The sequence below is a fragment of the Lacerta agilis genome, chromosome 16, assembly GCF_009819535.1.
Source record: "Lacerta agilis isolate rLacAgi1 chromosome 16, rLacAgi1.pri, whole genome shotgun sequence".
Classification (NCBI taxonomy): Eukaryota; Metazoa; Chordata; class Lepidosauria; order Squamata; family Lacertidae; genus Lacerta; species Lacerta agilis.
The window spans coordinates 40,257,299-40,276,686 of record NC_046327.1 but is presented as its reverse complement, the minus strand read 5'-3'; the positions used below and the strand labels follow the sequence as shown (position 1 = coordinate 40,276,686).

Below are 19,388 nucleotides of genomic sequence, written 5' to 3'. Positions count from 1 at the left end.
AGTCTGAAAAGGGGATTTGGAAGTGGTTGGTGAGCAGGATCCAGGCGACAGCTTCACCACCCCTGTTCTCACCTGAAGGGAGACATGGAAACCAAAGCAGAGCTTGCTTATTAAAAATTTTAATACATTAAAAAAAATAGAGACCAGTTCTGATTTATTTCCCCTACTCCAGAATACTTTCATTATTTTCTTCTGAGGGAAAAGCAGCACACACACAAAAAACTGACGGTGAGAGGAGCAAGGGAAAGGCTACGGGGCATTTGCTGCTGCCACCACCACACTGAAGGAAGACACAAGACAAAACCAGGAGTCAGCAAGTGACATGCAGCTATGGCTTCTGTAGAACTTTCCCTGAACAGGAGAGCCCAGAATCTCTCAGCCTCCACTCCAGCGACATCCCTTTAGTCTTTCCCACTGCCCAAAACAAAAATCTTCCTGGTCATCAGAGACAGAATAAACCATCTGAACTCAGCAACTTTGAAGCAAATGAAAAGCATGCCTGAGGTGGCAATTCCAAGTTTTAGCTGGATCTGGGGCAGGAAGGGGCAGGTCCCAGCCAGAGGGACTTTTTTGAGAGAGGGGGAGATAGCAAAAGAGATGCTTTGCTTAAATCCCACCCTTCCTGTGTCTGGTGATGACCATACAGCAGGTCTAGGAGTCGCCAGGACAATGCTAAATTGAACAGGGCAGGGGGCAGGCAAGTGGGAGCAATAGACAGAAAGGTCCACACTGATGCATAAGCTGCCTCCACATCCCCATTTCATAGCAACCTGGGAGGCTTTACAAGCACAGCAAACTGGGGGCAGTACAAGCACAATGGACCCTGAGCTCCCACTGCAACTCTCTGGCAAGAGACAAGCAAGCGACTAAAGACAGGAATCGAGTCTCTGAGAGGAATGTCTCTCTGTGCCAGAAACACAGAAGCAGCTCACCAGTAGAGAGAGGCAGAAGACAGCAAGAGGAATGGGAATTTCTGCACCAAGCTACTGAACAAGAGAGAAAAAATATAAAGCTATTTATGGCAAGGAATTATCGCTTTAGATATTCCAAGCCATTTCCAGTGTCAAAATAAAACCTCTTCCCATTCACTGCCCCACATTCCCCCTCCCAACTCAGTTCTCAGCGAGCACCTCTCCCTGATGGCCAAGGGTTGAGCCGGCACTGCGGGCAGCAACCGGAATAGACAAGAACGTCACAGGCCTCAGAACGTTCACCGGCGTGCCAGCCCGCAGGCCAACCAGAGCAGAGCCGATAGGCCTCCAGGTCGCAGATGAGTTCCACCACCTCGTCCACCGTGGTGAGGCGGGCAGGGTGGCTGGCATAGAGTTCGTGCTCAGGGGGCACAGGCAGGTTTCGCACCACCACATGGAAGAAGAGGCCTGGGCGGATGTAGATGACAGCCGAGGACATGGTGGAGTGTTCCGAGCGCTGGACGAGACGCAGGTCAGGGCCGCAAAGCGGAGACAGCACCTCCCAGTGAGCAGGGAGAGGGATCTCATTCAGCTCAGCCAAGAACTCATGCAGGACACTGTCCAACTGGGCAAGGGGCTGCGCACCACCCAAGCTATAAATCTCCATTATCTGTGGAAGGAGAGACAAAAGAATGGCTTCATACCATCTCCCTCTCTTCTTCACAACATGTGAGTAGCATGGCCCCTGCAAGTTGGGCTGTTTTGTGAGGGCTGTAGCAAAATTTGCTTTGTTTCACTTACTGGCTCAAAGTTTGAGACTCCAAGGGAGTAGTCCCGCCACCCCCCAAAAAACCTACATGAGTTGCCATTTCCCCCCCATTCACAACAGATACTACCTAGTCCCCTCAATTCCAGATGTGTTTCCAGTCGTGTGACAGTGCTATGGGTGCAGAGCAAAATAATTCATAGGAAGTGATACATTTCTGTTTACAGAAGAGGCAGAAGATTTGGCCAAGGGATCTCAGTACTTCAGCCTCTGGACGTGTCTAGAGCACCATCTAGAGATCATGCTGCTGAGGATGTGGACAGGGGACTGAAAGGACTATGGCCTAACACTTGCCCTCTCAACCCTTGCCCTTGGTTTATTCCGCCAAGCAGAAAGTGGATTTCTGTCTGGGTTCAGGAAGTGAAAAATGCCTCATTGCAAGAGATGGTTCCCCTATTTGCAATAATCAACTGGTCACAACGAAGCTGAAGTAATGTCAGTGAGTGGCATCTGTCCAGGAAGGTCATGTTCCACCAGGTCTAGCAGGGACTGCACTCCCCCTGATGAGGCTTGGAATCTGCAGGTGCTCATCCAGCCCAACTGTTGTCACTAGAAGCCCAAGTGCTCTCATTGGCACAGATCATCCTCCACTGGCCAAGAGCAGTATGACGGCCAAGAGCAGTGTGACAGCTGAAATCTCTTCTCCAAAGAGAAAGCCAAGCTTTAGACCTGCCCTGGAAACTTCCATGTTAGAACACATTTTAGTACTATCTGGTGCACGGAAACCACAGTTAGTTCAAAACACAGCTGCTAAGCTATTCACTAGGACCAGACATTAGAAACGTATCTAGCTAAGGCTTCAAGAGATTCACTCAGTCTGGTCCATTTCTGAGCACAATTTAAAGTACTGGTGCTTTTCTTTACAGCAGGGATGAGGAACCTGTGGTCTTCTAGAGGTTGTTGAACTACAACTCCCATCAGCTACAGCCAGCATGACCAATGGTGAGGGATGATGGGAGTTGTAGTCCACCAAAATTTTGAGAGCCACAGGTTCCCCACCCCTGCTTTAAAGCTCTACATGCCTTGAGACCTGGACTCTTGACTTCTCCCATTAAGTCTGCTCAGACACTGAGATGTTCTTCAGAGTTCCTCCCATGGGGAAGAGAAGAAGAAGAAGAAGAGTTTGGATTTGATATCCCGCTTTTCACTACCCAAAGGAGTCTCAAAGCGGCTAACATTCTCCTTTCCCTCCCTCCCTCACAACAAACACTCTGTGAGGTGAGTGGGGCTGAGAGGCTTCAAAGTGTGACTAGCCCAAGGTCACCCAGCAGCTGCATGTGGAGGAGCGGGGATGCGAACCCGGTTCCCCAGATTACGAGTCTACCACTCTTAACCACTACACCACACTGGCCATTCCTGCAGTGGTACCTTGCTTATGGAATTCGACCCCCCTCCCTGCCCTCCAGGGAGGCTTGCCTGGCCCCTACACCAGCATCTCTTAAGTGCCTGGCAAAGACTTTTGACCACTTATTGTGGTCATTTTGAGATCAGGTCTTTTTGAGGTCATTTACTGCTTAATTGCTTTTCTAATTTCCTTTCTTATTAGCTATCACAAAAGGTACCAGACATTTTGAATTCAAGGGCAGTAGAGAAATATTTTAGATAGATAAATCAATCAATCTCAAACATCACACTTCTGCAAATGGCATGAACCTACAAATATCTCCATGAGGTTTTTGCAATGGGGGTGCCATATAAATGGCACCGGAAGACCTCTCCCTCCATGCCTGCCACACTCACTGCATTGTTCCTGCCAGCATGTGGAGCAAAGTCTAGATTTACAAAGTAAGCCTTCTCTTCTCCCCGTGTCAAAGAGCCCAGGGATCTTACCAGTTGCCCCAAAGAACTTCATCACTCACCACTGGGGGGCGCAATTGCTGCAGGTGCTCCACTTCTTCGTCATCTTCATCATCCAGAACCACTAGCTCCTTGCCCTGCATTCCCCGGCCCCTCTTACACTGGGGAAGTCCTGCTGAGACCTGGAGGAAAGGAAAAGACATGGAGCTTTTTAATATTCAGAAATTTCCCAGAGCGAACAGCACCACTTGACATACAGGGAAGGATGGGATACCATGGACAGCGGTGATATTAAGATACAAGGCTGGAAACGTTTTCGTTGCTGGAAGCACCTCTTTTTACTGTTGCATCACAAGGCCAGGATGAATTTGTGGTCGACTTGCTGCGGTGCTCAGTTCTTTGTGTCATTGTCCTTACCAAGTCATGACTTTACAATTAACCATATTAAGTTTAAATTAAGCTTCATGCATTGAAAAATGGGGGGAGGAGTAACAATAGTCGTGGGCTTTTCCTTACTGGAAATATGGAAGGAAGGGACTAAACAAGCATTTTGTGGAGATGTCCAAAATAAAGGAGTGGTTGTGATACTGTAGGAACCCAAGAATCAAAACTAGCTTCTATGTTTTTAGCAATTCTTGTTTTTATCTCCAAGCCACCTTGAGTTCCATCAGGAAAAAAGGTGGGGTATAAATAAATATATAATAGAATAAAAACAGCAATATTTGGGAAGGAGGCACACAGCACTGATGATTTTGAACACTCAAGCCCTACAGCCCAGGCATTAGGATTTCATATTTCTTTTTTGGTATGTTGAATCTCTTTTAACATAACAACAGCATTTGGAAACCTTCTGATGAATGTCACCACCCTGATTCCAAGCTGTATTAGAAACACTAAAAAGAGCAGTGCTTTTAAATTTTATGAGCCAAAAGCAGGAACATTCGAGGCCAACAGATGGGAAGAAGATGTGTCCTGATTGTGGGCTTACCCAAGAGTCATTTGATGGCCGATGGTCCCCCTCCGGTTCTGCATGCTCCCGTTTGTCGACGGGAGAGGTGGCAATGAGGTTGACAGCAGGTAGTCTGGTGTCAGATTGCTATGCAGAAACATGAGAGCCCGTAAAAACAGTGTGTATTAAAGCCTACACACTTAAGTTTGTACAGATGTGGAATGTGCTCTCACTCAATACACTCACTTGACATGGTTCCTATGGCTCAATTCCTGTTTTGCTATATTAGTAGCTTTGTTGGTAAGAATAAATGGGCAATGGAAGGAGTCACATGCACTGCACAGGACAAGAAGCCTCTTTGCAACTTCCACACCATACATTTGAAAAAAAAGAGGCAAAATCCCAACAATGCGGGGGGGGGGGGAGAGACATCACCTTTCTTCCAGCCCTCTACATCAACCCCCACATCAACTTTGAAGAGCACCCCAAACCTCCAAGATGCTCTTATTCTGTTCCTTTACTATTGCAAATAATTTCTGCTGCTAAAAATTCTAAATTCAGTTTCCAGGCTGCTAGGTCACTGAGCCTACTAGAGAAGAATTCCCCCTTTTTGCCTGCAGGGTTGTGGCCAAGGAGGAACAGGATGAGGCCTCCCGGAGTTAGGTTTTTGGAATCTTAATTCCTGCTGTTTGGCAAAGCAATGGGTGGTGGTGTGGGAGCAGGGGGATCTTTCCTTGATTTGGAGCCCTCTATCCTGACATGTGAATAAAGAACCAGACTTTCTGAATGCTGACATTCGTCCTCTGCAACATCCTCCCCATGGGATGTTCACCGAGCTTATTTGCCAAGTCTTTAGAACTTCAAGACTTCGTTTCCACAAAAAGGATCTGGTGCGCCGTGTAAGAAATGCTTCAGTATTGGGCATTTCAACTGCCAGGAGACGAAGGATCAAGGGAGAATGCACTCACTCACCTTCACCAGGACTTGGGAGGGTGGGGTGGGGTGTCGAGGTACTTCTGACTCCTCGTTGACATGTGGCAGGATGGGGCGGTCCTTAGCCAAGTCCTGGGCCAAAACTGAGCCACTCATCTCTGGCTCATTCTTCCACTTCACTGCTAGCTGCTGTTCAGGCTCCTCTGGGCCCTGCAACCTGGGCAAATGCATCCGTTCCCTGCTTGAAGGAGACTCCTGCAGCAACAAGGGGGCCGGGGCAGGAGGGAGAGGAAAAGGGGCAGGTTCAGATTAGGAGCACAGGAAGTGACCTTAGACCCAGTGTGCCCATCTAGTCCAGCATGGTCTGCTATGAATGGCAGTGGCAGAGATGGGCAGAAGTCTTCCTCATCAACTGTCATTGGATCTTTTTAACTGGAGATTCCAGGGAGGGAACCTCGATCTTTCTGCAAGCACAGTCTGTGCTCTACTACTGAGGTATGACAGGTGTCTTCCAGGTGTCTTTGCATCTGCATCAAACCACCGTGGCATTTGGGTGCCAGGTACAGAATTAGGCATCGTGAAGATTTCAACCCCTATGGCTGCAGAGATTAAAGCATTAAAATACCAGAGGCATTGAGAAAATAAAAGCCGGGCTTCCAGTCACTGGAGTTGGGAGCAGGACCGGTGCTAGGGCTTCTTGCGCCCTAGGCGAACCACCTTCTGGCGCCCCCCGCCTCCCCCCGCCAAAGTCTGCTTTATTTATTTTTAATATGAATTTTTATTATTTTTCAAATATACAACCAATTAATTCAACATCTAATACAAATTATATCCCATAACTCCGCCGAGTTTTGACTTCCCTCCCCCACGTCAGTAGGTTTTCTAGTCCAATCTTATCGCACAGTTTTTATTCCTCCATATTAATCTATGTCAAAGGTTTATTCCAATCCTACCAGTGTCTTCAAACTTCCTGCCAAAAAAAAAAGGAACAGACTACTTGTGCCTGGCAGAGGGGTTGAGCGGGTTCCATCCCTGGCACAAAGGAAGGAGGAAGAGGGAGCTCCACCCTGCTCAGCTGCTGCTGTCCACTTGCCTGCATGCAACTCCTTGACAGTCAGCATAGTGCTATGGGAAATGTTCCATCAGCAATGGAATGCCTCCCTCTCCTCCCCTATGGACTTCTAAATCTGTTCTAGGGGTTCCCTCAACTGTCCTGAGCACATATGGGACAGCGAGAGGCTGGTGAGGAGGGGGCTGCACTAGCATGAATCCTTGCACTAGCACAAATATTTTGTTGAATGCCACTCTCAGACTGAGTCGGAGCAGCTACACATGGAAGCCAATGGCTTTTAAGCAGTAATTTTTGCCACATCACATTAACGTTTAAAGTACCAAGAATTAGGAGAAATAATTTAGTACTTGGAATAAAACCAACAGAAAAATCTAACTCATCTTTTGGCAACCTGGTGCCCTCCAGATGTTTCCTATTAGAAGTCCCATCAGCCCCAGCATCACACGGGCGTGCTGCTAGGGGGTGTGAATTGCAGCCCACGAGCACCTGGAAACTGGTCTGCCAGGCTGGCAATTGCATTATTCTCATGTGGCCAGGCAGGTGCCCAGAACAACTCACAAGCAGCCTTCCCCTGCTGTTTGTTCACAGCACCTGGTACTTGGAGAGGTTCTGCCTCTGAACATGGAAGTTCCATTTCACCATTCGAGCCTGCTGATGAACTAGTTCCACCAGAAAACAGGTATAAAGGGATATAAGCTAATGACTCTCAACAGTTGTGTGAACAAGGTGGAATCTAGACACATATAAAAAATGCTGTGAAAATGCTTTTTAAAAAATGTTTTAAAAATATATTGAATATTGAATTTAAAACTAGGTGATTAATTTATTTCCTCGGTTTTTGTAAATTAAAGAGGTGTAATTATATAAGCAACTCGAGATTAAATCCAAAGCCCGTATTTAAGGATGAGGAAGGAAGAATGATGGTGACAAAAGTGGTATATCAAAAAGAAAAAATTGTCAGAATCTATGCGCCAAATGAAAAGAAGGCGGAATTTTACCAAAAATTGGAGGATAAACTGCTGGATTATGGTGATGAAAAGATCATTTTATTATGATATTTAAATGGTGTTACCTCACTTGTTATAGGCAGGACAACACAAGAGAGAGAAAGTAAAGAAGGGAGACCATTGCTAACTTTCTTTCAACTGGTAGAATATTTCAACCTTCAAGATGGATGGGGAGTTAAACACCCAAATGAGAAACAATTTACATATTATTCAGAAGCAAAAAATTCTGCAGGGAGAAGTGATGCAATTTGGGTTTCAAAAAACTTATTACTGAAAATAAAGAAAGCAGTAATTTAATCAAAAACACCCCTTCATGGATCACTGCCTTGTCGTGGCGAAGGGGCTTGAATTACTCAGGGAAGCTATGGACAGGTCAAGATGGACAGGTCATAGTAGAGAGTTTGGACCAAACGTGATCCACCTGGAGTAGGAACTGGCAACCCACTCCAGTATCCCTGCCAAGAAAACTCCATGGACAAAGACAACAGGCATATAAAAGATATGACGCTGGAAGATGAGCCCCTCAGGTCGGAAGGCGTCCAACATGCTACTGGGGAAGAGCGGAGGACAAGTACAAGTAGATCCAGAGCTGATGAAGCGGCTGGGCCAAAGCCGAAAGGACGCTTGGTTGCGGATATGCCTGGAAGCGAAAGGAAAGTCCAATGCTGTAAAGAAAAGTATTGCATAGGAACCTGGAATGTAAGAACCATGAACCTTGGTAAGCTGGATGTGGTAAAAAGTGAGATGGCAAGAATAAACATTGACATCCTAGGCATCAGTGAACTAAAATGGACAGGAATGGGAGAATTCAGTTCGGATGACTATCATATCTACTACTGTGGGCAGGAATCCCGTAAAAGAAATGGAGTGGCCCTCGTAGTCAACAAAAGAGTGGCGAAAGCTGTACTGGGATGTAATTTCAAAAATGATAGAATGATCTCGATGCGAATCCAAGGCAGACCTTTTAACATCACAGTAATCCAAGTTTATGCACCAACTACCAGTGCTGAAGAAACTGAAATTGATCAATTCTATGAAGACTTACAACACCTTATAGAAATGACACCAAAGAAGGATGTTCTTCTCATTATAGGGGATTGGAATGCTAAAGTAGGGAGTCAAGAGATAAAAGGAACAACTGGCAAGTTTGGCCTTGGAGTTCAAAATGAAGCAGGGCAAAGGCTAATAGAGTTCTGTCAAGAGAACAAGCTGGTCATCACAAACACTCTTTTCCAACAACACAAGAGACGACTCTACACATGGACATCACCAGATGGGCAACATCGAAATCAGATTGATTATATTCTCTGCAGCCAAAGATGGAGAAGTTCTATACAGTCAGCAAAAACAAGACCTGGAGCTGACTGTGGCTCAGATCATCAGCTTCTTATAGCAAAATTCCAGCTTAAACTGAAGAAAGTAGGAAAAACCACTGGGCCAGTAAGATACAATCTAAATCAAATTCCTTATGAATACACAGTTGAAGTGAAGAACAGGTTTAAGGATTTAGATTTGGTGGATAGAGTGCCTGAAGAACTGTGGATGGAGGCTCGTAACATTATACAGGAGACAGCAACGAAAACCACCCCAATGAAAAGGAAATGCAAGAAAGCACAGTGGCTGTCCAAGGAGGCCTTACAAATAGCGGGGGAGAGAAGGCAAGCAAAATGTGAGGGAGATCGTGAAAGATACAGGAAATTGAATGCAGATTTCCAAAGAATAGCAAGGAGAGACAAGAGGGCCTTTCTAAACGAGCAATGCAAAGAAATAGAGGAAAATAACAGAATGGGAAAAACCAGAGATTTGTTCAAGAAAATTGGAGATATGAAAGGAACATTTCGTACAAAGATTACCACAATTAAGGACAAAAGTGGAAAGGACCTAACAGAAGCAGAAGACATCAAGAAGAGGTGGCAAGAATACACAGAAAAATTATACCAGAAAGATATGGAGATCTCATACACCCCAGGTAATGTGGTTGCTGACCTTGAGCCAGACATCCTGGAGAGTGAAGTCAAATGGGCCTTAGAAAGCCTCGCTAACAACAAGGCCAGTGGAAGTGATGATATTCCAGCTGAACTATTTAAAATTTTAAAAGATGATGCTGTTAAGGTGCTACACTCAATATGCCAACAAGTTTGGAAAACTCAGCAGTGGCCAGAGGATTGGAGAAGATCAGTCTACATCCCAATCCCAAAGAAGGGCAGTGCCAAAGAATGCTCCAACTACCGCACAATTGCACTCATTTCACATGCTAGCAAGGTTATGCTTAAACTTCTACAAGGCAGGCTTAAGCAGTATGTGGACCGAGAACTCCCAGAAGTGCAAGCTGGATTTCGAAGGGGCAGAGGAACCAGAGACCAAATTGCAAACATGCGCTGGATTATGGAGAAAGCTAGAGAGTTCCAGAAAAACATCTACTTCTGCTTCATTGACTACGCAAAAGCATTTGACTGTGTCGACCACAGCAAACTATGGCAAGTTCTTAAAGAAATGGGAGTGCCGGATCACCTCATTTGTCTCCTGAGAAATCTCTATGGGGGACAAGAAGCTACAGTTAGAACTGGATATGGAACAACTGATTGGTTCAAAATTGGGAAAGGAATACGACAAGGCTGTATATTGTCTCCCTGCTTATTTAACTTATATGCAGAATTCATCATGCGAAAGGCTGGACTGGATGAATCCCAAACCGGAATTAAGATTGCCGGAAAAAATATCAACAACCTCAGATATGCTGATGATACTACCTTGATGGCAGAAAGTGAGGAGGAATTAAAGAACCTTTTAATGAGGGTGAAAGAGGAAAGCGCAAGATATGGTCTGAAGCTCAACATCAAAAAAACTAAGATCATGGCCACTGGTCCCATCACCTCCTGGCAAATAGAAGGGGAAGAAATGGAGGCAGTGAGAGATTTCACTTTCTTGGGTTCCATGATCACTGCAGATGGTGACAGCAGTCACGAAATTAGAAGACGCCTGCTTCTTGGGAGAAAAGCAATGACAAACCTAGACAGCATCTTAAAAAGCAAAGACATCACCTTGCCAACAAAGGTCCGTATAGTTAAAGCTATGGTCTTCCCAGTAGTAATGTATGGAAGTGAGAGCTGGACCATCAAGAAGGCTGATCGCCGAAGAATTGATGCTTTTGAATTATGGTGCTGGAGGAGACTCTTGAGAGTCCCATGGACTGCAAGAAGATCAAACCTATCCATTCTCAAAGAAATCAGCCCTGAGTGCTCACTAGAAGGACAGATCCTGAAGTTGAGGCTCCAGTACTTTGGCCACTTCATGAGAAGAGAAGACTCCCTAGAAAAGACCCTGATGTTGGGAAAGATGGAGGGCACAAGGAGAAGGGGACGACAGAGGATGAGATGGTTGGACAGTGTTCTCGAAGCTACTAACATGAGTTTGGCCAAACTGCGAGAGGCAGTGAAGGATAGGCGTGCCTGGCGTGCTCTGGTCCATGGGGTCACGAAGAGTCGGACACGACTGAACGACTGAACAACAACAACAATCAAAAACAGTATCTGACCACAACCCAACTATGATGGAAATAAAAGAAGGAAGGAAAACAACAAGACTGAGAATTAATGAAAATGTCTTAAATTATGAGAAAGTATTAGAAAAGGCGAGGGCGACTTTAAGAGAATATTTTGATAACAATTTAAATCAGGGAACAGATATAAATACCACATAGGATGCAAGCAAAGCGGTGATACAAGGATTTTTCATCCAACAAAATATAGTCCAAAGAAGAGAGAAAGAAAGGAAAATGGAACAAATTTTGAAGGAGATAAGCGAAAATCGTCATAGTCAACAAAAGAGTGGCAAAAACTGTACTGGGATGCAATCTCAAAAATGACAGAATGATCTCAATATGAATCCAAAGCAGACCTTTTAACATCACAGTAATCCAAGTTTATGCACCAACTACTGGTGCTGAAGAAACTGAAATTGACCAGTTCTAATGACCAGGCAGGTTTCCTACTTGGAAGACATATGAAAAATAATGTGAGAAATATTGTTGATATTTTGGAATTTCTGGAATCTAAAAAGAATTGTAAAGCTATACTAATGTTCATAGATGCAGAGAAAGTCTTTGATAATGTGTCATGGAGTTTTATGAAGATGAATTTGCTTAATATGGAGGTTGGCCAAATGTTCTAAATGGTATTGATGCGATTTATTCTGAACAAAAAGCTAAAATTATTGTTAATAATGTGGTTTCAGAAGAATTTAGAATTGAAAAAGGAACCAGGCAAGGGTGCCCACTTTCCCCCCTGTTGTTTATTTCAGTCCTGGAAGTACTGCTGAACATGATTAGGCAGAATGAGGAGGTAAAAGGTATTATGGTAGGGTCGAAACAGTATAAATTAAAAGCCTTCGCAGACGACCTGGTGTTGACACTTCAAGATCTGGAATCCAGTGCAAGTAAAGCACTGGATTTGATACAAGAATTTGGCCAGCTTGCAGGACTGAAATTGAATAAGAGTAAAATCAAAGTATTGTGTAAGAACCTCACAACAGATGAGATAGCCAATTTAGAGATGATTACTGGTTTGAATTTTGCTAAAAAGGTGAAGTATCTGGGTGTGAATCTAACATCAAGAAATTTAAACTTGTATAAAGATACTTACTTATCAAACCTTTATTAGGCATTTTACAAGTAAAACTGCAAGAGAAAGGATCATATACAAATATATATTATGAAAAGTTATGGAATGAAATTAAGAGAGATTTCAAAATATGGTCAAATTTAAAGTTATCTCTGTTGGGCCGAATATCTGTGGTTAAAATGAATGTATTGCCAAAAATGTTATTTATATTCCAATTAACCACAGATAATTGAGAATGTTAAATGTTTTCAGGAATGGCAAAAGGTATTATCTAAGTTTATCTGGCAGGGGGGAAAGCTGAGGATCAAGTTTAAATTATTAACAGATGTTAAAGAAGTGCTGAAGAAACTGAAATTGACCAATTCTTTGAAGACTTACAACACCTTATAGAAATAACACCAAAGAATGATGTTCTTCTCATTATAGGGGATTGGAATGCTAAAGTAGGGAGTCAAGAGATAAAAGGAACAACTGGCAAGTTTGGCCTTGGAGTTCAAAATGAAGCAGGGCAAAGGCTAATAGAGTTCTGTCAAGAGAACAAGCTGGTCATCACAAACACTCTTTTCCAACAACACAAGAGACGACTCTACACATGGACATCACCAGATGGGCAACATCGAAATCAGATTGATTATATTCTCTGCAGCCAAAGATGGAGAAGCTCTATACAGTCAGCAAAAACAAGACCTGGAGCTGACTGTGGCTCAGATCATCAGCTTCTTATAGCAAAATTCCAGCTTAAACTGAAGAAAGTAGGAAAAACCACTGGGCCAGTAAGATACAATCTAAATCAAATTCCTTATGAATACACAGTTGAAGTGAAGAACAGGTTTAAGGATTTAGATTTGGTGGATAGAGTGCCAGAAGAACTGTGGATGGAGGCTCGAAACATTATACAGGAGGCAGCAACGAAAACCATCCCAATGAAAAAGAAATGCAAGAAAGCAAAGTGGCTGTCCAATGAGGCCTTACAAATAGCGGGGGAGAGAAGGCAAGCAAAATGCGAGGGAGATCGTGAAAGATACAGGAAATTGAATGCAGATTTCCAAAGAATAGCAAGGAGAGACAAGAGGGCCTTTCTAAACGAGCAATGCAAAGAAATAGAGGAAAATAACAGAATGGGAAAAACCAGAGATCTGTTCAAGAAAATTGGAGATATGAAAGGAACATTTCGTACAAAGATTACCACAATTAAGGACAAAAGTGGAAAGGACCTAACAGAAGCAGAAGACATCAAGAAAAGGTGGCAATAATACACAGAGGAATTATACCAGAAAGATATGGAGGTCTCATATACCCCAGGTAGTGTGGTTGCTGACCTTGAGCCAGACATCCTGGAGAGTGAAGTCAAATGGGCCTTAGAAAGCCTTCCTAACAACAAGGCCAGTGGAAGTGATGATATTCCAGCTGAACTATTTAAAATTTTAAAAGATGATGCTGTTAAGGTACTACACGAAATATGCCAGCAAATTTGGAAAACTCAGCAGTGGCCAGAGGACTGTAGAAGATCAGTCTACATCCCAATCCCAAAGAAGGGCAGTGCCAAAGAATGCTCCAACTACCGCACAATTGCACTCATTTCACACGCTAGCAAGGTTATGCTTAAAATTCTACAAGGCAGGCTTAAGCAGTATGTGGACCGAGAACTCCCAGAATTGCAAGCTGGATTTCGAAGGGGCAGAGGAACCAGAGACCAAATTGCAAACATGCGCTGGATTATGGAGAAAGTTTAGAGAGTTCCAGAAAAACATCTACCAAAAACATCTGCTTATGCTTCATTGACTATGCAAAAGCCTTTGACTGTGTGAACCACAGCAAACTATGGCAAGTTCTTAAAGAAATGGGAGTGCCTGATCACCTCATCTGTCTCCTGAGAAATCTCTATGTGGGACAAGAAGCTACAGTTAGAACTGCATATGGAACAACTGATTGGTTCAAAATTGGGAAAGGAGTACGGCAAGGCTGTATATTGTCTCCCTGCTTATTTAACTTATGCAGAATTCATCATTCAAAAGGCTGGACTGGATGAATCCCAAACTGGAGTTAAGATTGCTGGAAGAAATATCAACAACCTCAGATATGCTGATGACACAACCTTGATGGCAGAAAGTGAGGAGGAATTAAAGAACCTTTTAATGAGGGTGAAAGAGGAGAGAGAAAAATATGGCCTGAAGCTCAACATCAAAAAAACTATTGGAGGTGTAACAAGGAACCAGGAACAACTATACACACATGGTGGCTCTGCGAGAAAGTTAAGAACTTCTGGCTAATGATACACGAAGAGATGAAGAAGTTATTGAAACTAGCAATAACTAAGAAACCGGAAGCGTATCTACTTGGATTAATGGATGATGAAATACCAAGAGGGAAGAGAATAATTTTTCTCTATGCGAGCATGGCCACCAGAGTTGTATTAGCCACAAAATGGAAAGCCCAAAATGTTCCAACGAAAGAAGAATGGATTAGTAAAGTAAATGAATATTTAACATTGGCCAAATTAACAGCAGTAATAAGAAACCAGTCAAATAAAAAATAAAAAAATGAATGGAAGCAAAACACTGCTCAAAGAAAGACATGCTATTGTGGCTGGATTAAATTATGAGGTTTAAAAGGTATAGAGCTAGTAATGAGGTAAAGAGTAATTAATGATGTAAAGAGCAAATAATAAATTGTAAGAAGTAACTGAATGCACAAATGTTTACAAATATTCTATAAAAATAGAGAATTAAATCAAACCGGATTGGAAGTGGAGGGAAGTAAGAAGGGTGGGTTTGGTGGTGGGATAAAAGGGCAAATGCTATGAATTATGTATTTTGTATTATGTATCATAATGTATGGAAGATATTGTAATGCAAAATGTAAGTAGTAATAAACAGATAAAATTTAAAAAACAAACAAACCCTAAGATCATGGCCACTGGTCCCATCACCTCCTGGCAAATAGAAGGGGAAGAAATGGAGGCAGTGGGAGATTTTACTTTCTTGGGCTCCATGATCACTGCAGATGGTGACAGCAGTCATGAAATTAGAAGACGCCTGCTTCTTGGGAGAAAAGCAATGACAAACCTAGAAAGCATCTTAAAAAGCAAAGACATCACCTTGCTGACAAAGGTCCGTATAGTTAAAGCTGTGGTTTTCCCAGTAGTAATGTATGGAAGTGAGAGCCTGACCATAAGAAGGCTGGTTGCCAAAGAATTGATGGGTTTGAATTATGATGCTGGAGGAGACTCTTGATAGTCCCATGGACTGCAAGAAGATCAAACCTATCCATTCTTAAGGAAACCAGGCCTGAGTGTTCACTGGAAGGACAGATCCTGAAGCTGAGGCTCCAATACTTTGGCCACCTCATGAGAAGAGAAGACTCCCTGGGAAAGACCCTGATGTTGGGAAAGATGGAGGGCACAAGGAGAAGGGGACGACTGAGGACGAGATGGTTGGACATAGTTCTCGAAGCTACCAACATGAGTCTGACCAAACTGCGGGAGGCAATGGAAGACCTGGTGTGCTCTGGTCCATGGGGTCACGAAGGGTCGGACACGACTAAACAACAACAAATACAAGTTACAGCTCACCATTCATGCATCTGAATCATCCGTCGCAGATCTCGGAAGTGGGGATTTACGATTACGACACTAGGCTCTGCCCCCTCCCTCGGCTCCAGGGTGTTCTCCAGCAGTCCTCTGACAGTGGCTGCCACCTGTCATGTAATAACGCTAGGGAGGCTGATTGGCAGAAAGTTCAGCAAAGGTGACTTGCCGTGCAGAGCAATGGAAGTTGCTGCCTCCTGTGGTGATCTGCACAAAATAACTTAGGACTCAGCTATACAGCTGCAAATATAATGTTTTAAGTGTGTTCTAAGTGCATTATACAAATGTGACACCAGATGGTGACTGTGAGCTTATGGCAAATATATATACACACACACACACACACACACATGTGCTTTTTATTAACTTTTCATTACAACACGCACACACACACGATGAAACTTAAGAAACAAACTAAAAAACACACAAAACAAATTACAAACATATGGCCATAAATCCAAAAGTTCTTACATATGGACTTATGTAACACTATTTTCTCTTTCCAATTTTTATTCTATTCTAATAGACTCCCTTCCTCCTCAAAGCAGTTCTGGTTTTGTGTTTGATAAACTGTTTCTTTTTCATGTCATCATTTCTACCCTTCTCCACATAGTATGTTTGTCGTGAGCAGAGGGATGCCTCTGCCGCCGGAACCGGCGCCTCTCCCGGCCGCAGGCTCCTGTGCCTGCTCTTGCAGGAGTCAGGGGCGGGGGCGGACGGACAAGCAGCTGAAAGGAACCCTTTCGGCCGCTCATCTGGCCACTCCTGCCCCCCTACGATGCCCGCAAGAGATCAGAGCCTGCGGCTGGAAGAGGCACGGTGCAGCACAGAGCCTCTCTCAATCGCGGCTTCAACCCCTGCTCCTGTGAGTGCCAGAGGGGGGCAGCGGCAGAAGCGGGGGCAGATGGATGAGCAGCCGAAAGGGCTCCTCTCGGCCACCCGGCTGCCCGCAAGAGATTGGAGCCTGAGGCTGGAAGAAGCACAGTGCAGCGCAGCGCCTCTCCCAACTGTGGCCCTGATCCCTGCTCTTGCGGGCAGTGGAGGGGGGTGGCGGCAGACAGATGAGCAGCTGAAAGGGCTTCTTTTGGCCGCCCCTGCTGCCGCCCCCCGATGCCCGCAAGAGCAGAGACAGGAGCAGGGAGGAGGGGCGGATGGGCCTTGCGTGCGTCCCTTCTCCCTGCTCACTGTACAGCAAGAAAAGCAGCAGGTGTTTACTGGTACATGCTGTGCACGGCTCTCATGCACAGCATGTAAATGGCTGTTGCTCCGCTTGCTTGACGCTGTGCACGGCTCCTCCTCTTGTGCCGGAGTTCCAACGTCACAGCCTCACCCACAAATGTGAGTTCTCCCTCTCTCTTCCTTCCTTCCCTCCCTCCCTCCCTCTTCCAACTTTAACAGAATATTGGGGGGGGGGGCAGGTTGTTTATTAAATGCCAGTTTAGTAAAACATTTGATTCAGAATTTTTTCCTTGTTTTCCTCCTCTGAAAACTAAGTATGTTTTATGGTTGGGTGCATCTTATGGAGCGAAAAATATGGTAATCTGTTTTGCCACTCTTTTTTGTTGGTGCTGTTTCACTTTCCCAATTTTTTGCAATTAATATTCTTGCGTAAAGGAATATTCTCTTATTTTCATTTGGGATGTCTGAGTCTAATATGCTTAATAAAAAGGCTTCTGGTTTCTTTATAAAGGTTTGCTTAAATATTTTTTTTTCAACTCCTCAAGAGCAGGCGGCAGCCACTGTCCCTGGAGCCGAGGGAGGGGGCAGAGCCTAGTGAGCAGGAGCCTTTAGAAAGCAGCAAACAGGAAGGGAGAGGAGAAGGAGAGGAGGAGCGAACGGAAGGGAGTCAAGAGGCAGAAGTGAGCAGAGGGATTTCTTGTGAGGGCTTCCAGACCGATCACAGCCACTGTCCAGGGAGGTTCTACCCTTCATTACTTCTGCTAAAGTGAGGCATGACATGAGTGCAGCAACACTCTTCCTACTTGTGAGACCCAGTAATTGGTACAAAATATTGAATGTTTAGTTTAATTCCACAGGTAGACAGGACGGATAACATCACTGACAAGACAAGTATGTGTGTGTGCACATACATGTGTGTGGGAAAATACTTTCTGTTTTCCTCTCCTTCCTGATCTTAAGCATCACCCAGGCTTCCCACCTGCTGGCAATAATGCAACTGCTTGCACCACTCCTGCTCTACTCCTGCTGTCTCCCTCTGCAATCATCATAACTAGGTTCTATACCTGCACAACAGTCTCTTTTCTGTCCACATTCCATTCCACAGCCCCAATCAACCACCCAGCATGCTGTGTTTTCATCTGATCCCCCACCCCACCCCAATTTTCAAGCGTTAAATTCTTTGGTCTTTCCTCCCAAATTCCAGCACATCCCACAATAGCCAGTAGCACCTGTCACAACACTACCTTCCCCCTTTAATTTGCCTCCCCAAACAAGCATTGCTTTGCGCTCCAATGTTGCCTTAAGTTACAAAATAATGTTTTGTTTTTTAAAAAACAAACTCATCCTATAGCCAAATTGTAAAAAAAAATAGTTTAGAAAGGTGTTTAGTCGGCTAATGTTTACTGGGCTATTGCCAATTGAATTGTTTGGTTTTAATGTTGTTTTGTTGCAGTTAACCACAATGTTATAGTTGATATTCTAAACTGATGGTAACCCCCTACAAGAAATATTTATTTAGCTGTCAGGATAAAAATCCTGGAATAAAGAAACTTATTCATTAATCTATCATTATATACCACTACTTGCACCAAAAATACATGACAGAGCAGTCATGAAACAGACATGCATGTTCTCTCTCTGAGGTGACTTCTGCTGACCCAGGATTGCATGAAAAGCTAACATGAGAAACAACTATGAGTTTCCATCACCCATGAGCTTAATGTGTGCCATGTACGAACTAGCCTATGAGGCCAGAAGGATTTTGTGCAAAGCCCCCAAATCTGCTCCTCCTGTCCTACCAAAACACACTGGAGCCCATTGCATGGAGAGGCAGGCAGTGAGAAGAAAGCAAGCACTTAACAGGGATAGAGATTTATAGGAGCAGGTGGCTGTGAAGGTGATCAGCCAGGAGGAGACCTGAGGGGATGGACTGTAAGAAGAAACTTGGTAATTTGTGGGGATGGACAATTATCCCCAAGTGCATCATGGAAACCGGTCACCTGGCCTGTACTCCACTGCTTAGCAGCAGGTAGGCTAGGGGGTGAGATGGAAGAAAGTGGGGCAGAACAAACAGAGCAGGGAGGTGCCCCAATGACCCAGAGAAGCATCGGGATGCAACAGGGTGTTTCCAGGAAAGCATCAGCTGGCATGGGCAAGGCAGGACAGGAGCACCTGGGATGTGCATGTAGGGCAGTTACCTCTGGCTGGAAGCTGGCTTTTGCCCGTCGCTTCTGGCCACTCCCCTTGGCTCCCCGCCGCCCCACCTGCTTGATCCTGGTGGGCTTGCGGTTGCTGAAGGCGTTCCTCCTCCTCCTGACCTTCCAGCCCGCTGCCCCTTCCAGGCTGCTCCACTCCTCAGGAAGCAGCCGCTTCTGGGGAAGGGAAGAGAAGAGGGAGATACGAAGAGGAGCAAGCTGTGGAAGCGGCAGGCAGCAAATGCAGAAAGTGGAGCCCCCATTCCTCAAAAGCAAGCAGCGCCACAGCTTGACCTACTCTTTCCCGGACCATG

The 19,388-nt window shown here is 44.6% G+C and overlaps 1 protein-coding gene across 3 annotated transcripts in view; it reads right to left on the bottom strand.

Annotated features, from left to right (window-relative positions):
- Nucleotides 1-572: 572 nt before the first annotated feature.
- Nucleotides 573-19,388, bottom strand: part of MBD1 (methyl-CpG binding domain protein 1) — an 86,841-nt gene continuing 68,025 nt past the window's right edge. For all 3 annotated transcript variants that reach the window (XM_033172851.1, XM_033172853.1, XM_033172852.1), the window contains 5 exons: nucleotides 19,078-19,251; nucleotides 5,456-5,671; nucleotides 4,523-4,630; nucleotides 3,597-3,716; nucleotides 573-1,581 (listed from right to left, as the gene is read on the bottom strand). In XM_033172851.1, the coding sequence (XP_033028742.1) occupies nucleotides 1,120-1,581; nucleotides 3,597-3,716; nucleotides 4,523-4,630; nucleotides 5,456-5,671; nucleotides 19,078-19,251 (1,080 nt within the window). In that variant the 3' untranslated portion in view covers nucleotides 573-1,119. The remainder of the gene's footprint in view (nucleotides 1,582-3,596; nucleotides 3,717-4,522; nucleotides 4,631-5,455; nucleotides 5,672-19,077; nucleotides 19,252-19,388) is intronic.